General features: G+C 58.3%; 2 protein-coding genes across 2 annotated transcripts in view; one reads left to right on the forward strand and one right to left on the reverse strand.

The window, feature by feature from the left end:
* Nucleotides 1-1,077, forward strand: part of NDUFA4L2 (NDUFA4, mitochondrial complex associated like 2) — a 2,370-nt gene extending 1,293 nt beyond the window's left edge. Inside the window, exons 3-4 of the mRNA XM_006093594.3 lie at nucleotides 177-237; nucleotides 363-1,077. Of these exons, the coding sequence (XP_006093656.1) occupies nucleotides 177-237; nucleotides 363-419 (118 nt within the window). The 3' untranslated portion in view covers nucleotides 420-1,077. The remainder of the gene's footprint in view (nucleotides 1-176; nucleotides 238-362) is intronic.
* A 132-nt stretch (nucleotides 1,078-1,209) lies between these two features.
* On the reverse strand, nucleotides 1,210-6,289 carry SHMT2 (serine hydroxymethyltransferase 2). Its single transcript, XM_006093595.3, has 12 exons — nucleotides 6,131-6,289; nucleotides 4,944-5,141; nucleotides 4,365-4,444; nucleotides 3,987-4,187; nucleotides 3,613-3,694; nucleotides 3,327-3,449; nucleotides 3,061-3,200; nucleotides 2,552-2,717; nucleotides 2,259-2,358; nucleotides 2,017-2,172; nucleotides 1,828-1,935; nucleotides 1,210-1,708 (listed from the first exon to the last, which is right to left on the reverse strand). The coding sequence occupies exons 1-12, from the start codon at nucleotides 6,161-6,163 to the stop codon at nucleotides 1,581-1,583; spliced, it is 1,515 nt and encodes a 504-aa protein (XP_006093657.1). The 5' UTR covers nucleotides 6,164-6,289; the 3' UTR covers nucleotides 1,210-1,580.
* Nucleotides 6,290-7,162: the final 873 nt, after the last annotated feature.

The raw sequence follows: 7,162 nt of genomic DNA on the forward strand, positions 1-7,162 counted from the left end.
CCTTCTAGTTCTCCTCCGGCAAACTGCTAATGCTCCCCTCCCGTCAGCCTTTCGGGGAAAATGGCCCGCCCCCCAGGGTAGGGCTGGGTGGGGGCTGGAGGCAGAGATGCTGGTGTTACCTTGGGCGCTAGGGTCCTACTTCCCACAGAGAAACCCCCTCCCCCCACTCTCCACAGCTGGGACCGGAAGAACAACCCGGAGCCCTGGAACCGCCTGAGCCCCAACGACCAGTACAAGGTACCTTTAGGGGGCTCTAGGGTTGCACCCCCATCCTCTCCTTTCTTGGTCCCTGGGAAGACCCCTTGGCGCCTCCCCGCTAAAGGGAGGCCTGGGGCACTCAGTGCAACCCCCCCCCCCCCCAGTTCCTTGCAGTTTCCACGGATTATAAGAAGCTGAAGAAGGACCGGCCAGACTTCTGAGCCTGGCTGGGACGGGTCCCTGTCCTCCACCGACGTCAGCCGGCCTCCTCCTTCCTCCCTGCCACTCAGCCCCCAGCCTCCAGGGCGCCTCTCACCACCCTGTCCAGCTCCTGCGTACACAGGCCTGGTTCCCACGCCGCAGAGGGGAGGCAGCTCCACCCCCACCCTCTTCCCTCGCTCCCTGCAGCGGAAGCACCCCTGACCCTCAGCTGGAGTCCCACGCAGGGGGGTGGGGGAGGGAGAGTCAGGAGGTGGGGCCCCAGTGGGTTGACTCAAAAGGCCCAAGGCTGCAGGGGCCTGACGGGGTGTGGCGCAGGCTACGTGAGGAGCGTGGCAGACGTGAGCCAGGAGCAAGCAGGGGCCTCTGAGTGCCAGGCGACGCGGCAGGCCCCACGTTTGCCAGGCTCTGGGCGCCCTCCCAGGGCGGCGCTGCGCTAGCTGACTGGGCTCCTTGCCTGCGGCCCAGCCGCTCCGGTGGCACCTCTCAGCCCAGGGAGGGGCCTGCGCGGTTTCCTGCGACTCAGGAGCCAACCCGCAACCCCCTCCAGCCTCGCACCTGGGCCTCCCCCTGCCATCCACCCCTCCTCGCTCAGCTCCCCTCTGTCCCTTGGGATCAAACAGAAGCAGCCATGGGCAAAATACAATTTCATTTAACAAATTGAATTTGCTGCGCCTGCTAATCACGTCTGGTGTCGGCTCTGATCAGAGACAGAGAGAGGAGGCTGCAGCCCCCGGGGTCCTTGCGGTGGTTGTGGGAGGGAATCCAGGAACCACACATGGAGGAGACAAATCACACCTGGCCCCGGGGACCGCGGGCTCCCACAGTAATAGAAGCGCGGGTCGGGTTAGCAGTTTATTAGATAAAAACAGAAAGGAGGGCGCCCACCCACCCCTTCCTCTGGCTCACAAGGGTGACGCCCCTGTCCCCAAGAAGGAACAGGGCGTCCATAACACTGAGATAACGGAACCGTCAGGGCAGACGGCCCCCAGCCTCCTTCTAAGTTTTCTTACAAAAAGGAATTTCAGCTACAAATCCTGGGAAGGGAACTACATTTGGCTCTTCCGCTAAGTGAGAGGCCTTCTCTCCACCAGCAAAACACTGGAAGGTTCAGGGAGAGGGAAGGAGAATTTCAGTCTCTGAGCCTCATTTCCTTGGTCCCTTCAGTGCTCGTCAAAACCAGGCATGGGGAAAGCCCTGGCAAACTGCTCCACCCGCTGCCTGAGGTCAGCCAGCCGTTGTCTTGTTTCTGGGTCACTGAGCAGGAAGGATTTGAAATCCTGTAGTTTGGCTAGAGAGGGGTGAGGAAAAGTGGTCAGAGCTTTAGGGAAGGCGGTGAGATGGAGGGGGGGGGCAGATAGTGAGTGTAAAGTGGCTGGCAGGGGCTGGGGGGCCGTCTAGCCTACTCACTGGTCTTGCTCTTCACATCCAAGCCAATCTTGACCCCTTCATCTATAAATGCCACAACTCTCCGGAAGTCATCCTCACGAAACTGTCGAGAGGTCAAGGCTGGTGCCCCTGGGAGAGAGGCAGACGAGGAGTAGCATGACCCACGCCCCCGGCGCAGCCACCCTTCCCCCCTGGAACCCCAGGTCTCACCAAGCCGAAGACCCCCTGGTGTGATGGCACTTCGGTCTCCAGGACAGGTGTTCTTGTTGGCTGTGATGGATACAAGCTCCAGCACCCGCTCAGCCCGAGCCCCATCCAGGCCCTTGGGCCGCAGGTCCACCAGCACTAGGTGGTTGTCGGTGCCACCTAAGGCGGGAAGAGTAAACAGAGAATGGTGAGTCCTGGGCCTTTGCCTGAGGCCACAGAGGCTCTCACCCACCCTCCTGGCTCACCAGACACCAGTGAATAGCCTCGATCTAGCAGGGCATCAGCCATGGCCCGAGCATTCTTCAGAACCTGCAGGGAGTACTCCCGGAACATGGGGGTGCAGGCCTGGAGATGAGACAGCAGCACCTGGGACCCCAAGTCCTGCCCCTTCTACTCCTCCACCTCTAGCATAGTTGTGACTCCAGTCTTGAGGCCTCCCCTCCTGGCCCTTCCCTTCCAACAGCTCCATTTTCAGTTAGCAAGATACAGGGTCTGAGCATCCAGATGCCCACCACCCAACAATGGTAGGCTCCCCAACCTGCTTTAGGGCCACGGCCACTGCAGCAATGGCATGGTTGTGGGGGCCCCCCTGCAGGGACGGGAACACAGCAAAGTTGATTCGGTCCTCAAACGTATAAGGGATCTCCCGGCCAGTCTTGGGGTCCACAGACTGCACCCCCTTCCGGTAGAAGATGAGTCCTGACCTGTGTAGGAAGAGGGTGGTCAGAATCTAAGCTGAAAAGAAAGGGCAAGGGATGGGGAGAGCAGAGGAAGCCGGCTGGCCCGCGCCCCCGAGGACTCTCAGGCCACCTCAGTTGTGCTGGGTGTGCTTGGCTCCAGGGGTTGAGGGGAACAGAACCTTCTTTCCACCTCCCACCCCCAAACTCCCTGCCAGGGAACTGCCACCATGGGCAAGAAAAGGAGAATCCTCAGACTGGGTAGAACTCTTTAGGTAGAATGAGTTCCTCTCTGATCCAGACCAACAGTGCCCTGGGAATAAGGCACGAAGGCAGGGAAAGGCAAGGCCTGACCTCAGGGGAGCCTGACCTGGCCCCTCGAAGGGTCTTGTGAGTGGTAGTGGTGACAACATCCGCGTGCTTGAAAGGTGAAGGGATCACCTTGGCAGCCACCAGGCCACTGATGTGGGCCATGTCTGCCAGCAGGTGTGCCTTGACCTCATCACACACCTGGGCAGGTACAGAAACAGGCCTCAGTCTGGGGAGGGTCCAGACAGGCCTGTGCAAGGCTGCCCCTCCTCCGAAATCTCCCCACCACCCCTTGGGCAGCGGCAGGTACCCCAGCCCTCCACCAACCTCCCTCATGCGGGCGTAGTCAATGAGGCGAGCATAGGCACTGGTACCAGCTATGATGAGCCGTGGTCGGAAAAGCCGAGCAGTGATTGCCAGCTGGTCATAGTCAATGAGGCCAGTTTGGGGCTGGACAGACAGACAAAGAGCTAAAGTCCTTAAAAAGAAGCAGTGCAGCTCACTCTGCTCCTTGACCTTAAAGGCTGCCCAGGGCTTCAGCCTCTAGCTTTTCCCAGGAGAGGTTCCTAGGCCTTGAGCAGCTCCCTCCCCAGACCCTAGAGCACTCACTCACATTCAGTTTATAGGGCATAGACTCAAAGAAGATGGATGTGGCTGAGATCCGCTTGACATCAGACATATAGCCATGGGTGAGACTGGGAGGGGAGGAGAGGAAGTGAGAAGGCTTCTCAGTGGAGTAAGACCCACGCCTCTCCTGCCCTGCTCCGAAGGCCCTGCCTCTGACACCGCGCCTAGCGTCCACCACCCTCACTGCTCTGCCCACTCTGTGCTGAGCACTGGTTCCTGGGGTCTTATCTTCCCCTGCACTGAGACTGAAGGACAGGGAGAGGCCAGTTCCAGCTGCATGGCCCATGGCAATAAACAACCCCTCTCTCATGCCCATATGGCCCAGTGAGCCTATCAGCCACCCACCGCATCCATACTCACTGGCCACCGTCGGGCAGGTCCAGCCCCATGATTCGGTCGTGCGGCTGCAGAAGGGCTGTGTAGGCAGCCAGATTGGCTGGGGACCCCGAATAAGGCTGGACATTGACTCCCCACTGTGCAGGATCCAGGTCAAAGGCCTCCAAGGCCCGGCGCTGACACAGCAGCTCGATTTCATCCACTACCTCTGCTCCCCCATAATATCTGCCACGGGAGGGGGCATATCAGGGCACAGAGAAAGGGTCCCACCACCCCCCTTGAAGTAGCAAAGGAGCGGGAAGGCTACTCCTCTAAAGGCACTGGGAGGGTGCAGGCCGGCGTCCCCCACTGGGAGCACCGTCCCTGAGGCTGCCCTCCAGCCCGCTGGTGCCTCGCCCTCACCTCTTGCCAGGATAACCCTCCGAGTACTTGTTGTTCAGACAGGACCCCAGGGCCTCCAGCGCAGCTCGGCTGCAGAAGTTCTGGGGTGAGGGGTGGGGGCAATGTCAGAAGGTACAGAGCCCCTTCTGAGAGACTCCCACAGCCCACCCTGCCCGAGCCGAGCCCAGGCTGCAAGGAGCTGAGCTCTACAGAAAGCTGTTCATTCAAGGTTCCTTGTCAGGCTTGGGGCATGGCCAAAGGCAGCGTCCTCAGAAACCAAGCTGCCATGACAGGTGTCCCCGGCAAGCCCACCTGTCCACTGGTACCTGTGCTTCCAGGTTTCTCTTTTCTCTTGGGAGGGGGAAGGGACCAGACTTGACTGCAGGGGCCCGGAAGGCTCTGGAAGCTCTCTAATGCCCCCATCCCATAACCCAGACTGGCTCTGCCTTTGCTTCAGAGAACAGTAAGAAGAGAGAGAGAGAAGGCCCAGCAGGAAGGCCCTGAGTCTGAAAGGGAGATCTGGAGAAAGAGCAGTAAGATGACCTGTTACTTCCTGTACCCATGGCGGCCCAAGCCTTGGCCCCTCTCCCCAGACCCCACCTCTGAGGCAATGAGTTCCAGGCCACGACACTGCCTGTCCTTCTCCCTCTGCAGCAGCTCCCACATCTCAGGGTCACTGTCTGACAGACTCTCCTGGCCTGTCCAGCCCCTGGTGGCTTCTCCAGTCTGGGTCTGGGCTGCTTCACTGTGCTGGCACCGCGCGGCCATCCTGACCAGCGGACCACATCTCCGCAGAGGCTAGGGGAGGAAGAGCCAGGGTCAAACAAAAGGGTTCAAACAGTCTCCAACAACCTTCAGCCATGCGTATCAGGCTCTCTGGTTCCAAACCCAACAGCCAGCTGTCCAGCCTGCCTGTTCCGGTTTTCGCCACCCCCACCTCCAAAAGCCAGTTCTAGAGCCAAGGCTGAGATCAATGTCCAGGGGGTGGTTCTGAATCCATCCATTCACCTCCCCTCAGAATCTTCCTCCACCTGGGCCCCTGAACTAGTCTGCAAAGCCAGAGGACAAAGTTTGTGTTCTAGAAGCTAGAGGTTCCAGAACCTCTCCACTCACTGGAACAAACGGGTCTTCCCTGTAGGGGCTCCATAAACTGATATCCCAGTCATGGGGAGGAGACCAAGTTGCAGGGATTAAGAGAACAGGCTTACCATAGTTAGAGGTGGCTTTCAGAACATTGGAGGTAGCCATCCAACGTTCTGAAAACCAGGGTAGATTTTTAGCAGTCCCAGGGGGAGAATGGTGGGGGTGGGAGTGGGGGTGGGGGGCTGATGGCAGGGAAGCCAAAAACCACACCCAGTCCTCTGCCCGGCTCCTTTCCACCTCCTTCCAGCCCTTCCAGCCCACAGAGCCGCGGGATCCCTGATGCAAGCAGTAGGGCTCGGTTGCATCATCTGCACGGCTCAGAGCTAGCAGGGAAGACAGCTTGTCCAGGCTGGGAATCCCGCTGTTCGCCAGCACAGGAGGCGCGGGCAACCGTTACACTTCCCTCCCCAGCTGCCACGTAAAATGGATGGTCACATGGCCCTGGGGCTTCTGATTACCGGAATGGAGAGGGGTCCCGTTTACCCCGCGTGCACCCGAGGGTCTCAGGATTCCCTAGTTGCGCGTCCGCTCCCGGAAGACCCAGACCATGTGCGTGGAAAAGCCCATAGTTTGTGAATGGATATTACGGTAGGAGGGGAACTTGCTTTCAACTGATCACCCAGACTCCGGGGCCCCATTCTTACCCGAGCGGCCCAGAGTAAAGAGAAAGACAGCATCGCAACCCGAAGTCGCAGGAGGTCAAGCCACCAACTCTAGCTTGGAGAAGCAACGGGTCCGAAAAGACTGATCCGAGAGCGCATGCGTGAGAACAGCGGCCCTAGAAGCCACAGGATTAAGGGTAGAGCCTACGCATGCGTGAGGCGACTCCTTGATGGTCTTCTGGGAATTGTAGTTTCCCCACCTTTCTTCCGCTTCCTTTCCCCAGGGGCTGTAGCCCCAGGGTCAGAGACTCCAGTCTGAAAGAAAAGAGATCTATTGCCGCCCCCTCTCACTGTCCTGGATATCTTCAGGTGTTCCCTCCCCCGCCGCCCCCCGTCGTCCAGACATCAACCATTTATTGGATGCCTACTGAATACCTAGTATTATTAGGCTCCCTGGGAAATACAAAGACTCCTATACAAGCTGGAGTGCCATGGTGCCCTGGAAGTCACCTGGTTTGGAGGGGTGGTGAGAGGCGAATTCAAGTTCCAGCTCTGGGACTAACTAGCAAATTAGCCTATCTGGCCTCAGTTTCCTCACTTGTAAATCAGTAATAAAATAACATGCGGTGGGGATTAAATGAGACTTTGTATGTACACATGCTCTGGAATGGATTGTGCTCCCTTCCTCCTCTGCCTTACTAACCTGCCTCCTCCTTGGCCATCTCCTCCTTCTCCTGGGACATCCTGGAGCTGAGTGAGATGCCCCTTCTTGTCCTTGTACTTGTTGGATTTTGTTAACTGTTCACCTCTTGCCTTCCAGGCAGTCAGCGAGCTCTCTTTGTTTCCCTGGGGCTATAGATACTTGGAACAGGAAGGGATCTTCCTTTTAGCCTGAGTTCCTCTGACCTCATCCTTTGGGGGAGGGACTCATTGACCTTTCCAGGAGTAGGTTCCCAAACCTGGGCATCAGGATTAGCTGGGAAATCTGATATAAATATGAGTGTGGAGCCTTTCCTCAGAGGTTCTAATTCAATGGATCTTAAAGCATAGTGGACATTTGCCACTCACGCTGAC

The sequence above is a fragment of the Myotis lucifugus genome, unplaced genomic scaffold, assembly GCF_000147115.1.
Source record: "Myotis lucifugus unplaced genomic scaffold, Myoluc2.0 scaffold_119, whole genome shotgun sequence".
NCBI lineage: Eukaryota > Metazoa > Chordata > Mammalia > Chiroptera > Vespertilionidae > Myotis > Myotis lucifugus.

Bases quoted from the DNA above. Each gene is read 5' to 3' on its own strand.
- SHMT2 (XM_006093595.3), bottom strand. From the start codon at position 6,163: ATGCTGTCTTTCTCTTTACTCTGGGCCGCTCGG. The intron at 3,695-3,986 runs GTGAGTATGGAT...CTCCCCTCCCAG, and splicing joins GACCTGCCCGACGGTGGCCA to TCTCACCCATGGCTATATGT. The intron at 2,359-2,551 runs GTTGGGGAGCCT...TCTCATCTCCAG, and splicing joins TGGCCGTGGCCCTAAAGCAG to GCCTGCACCCCCATGTTCCG.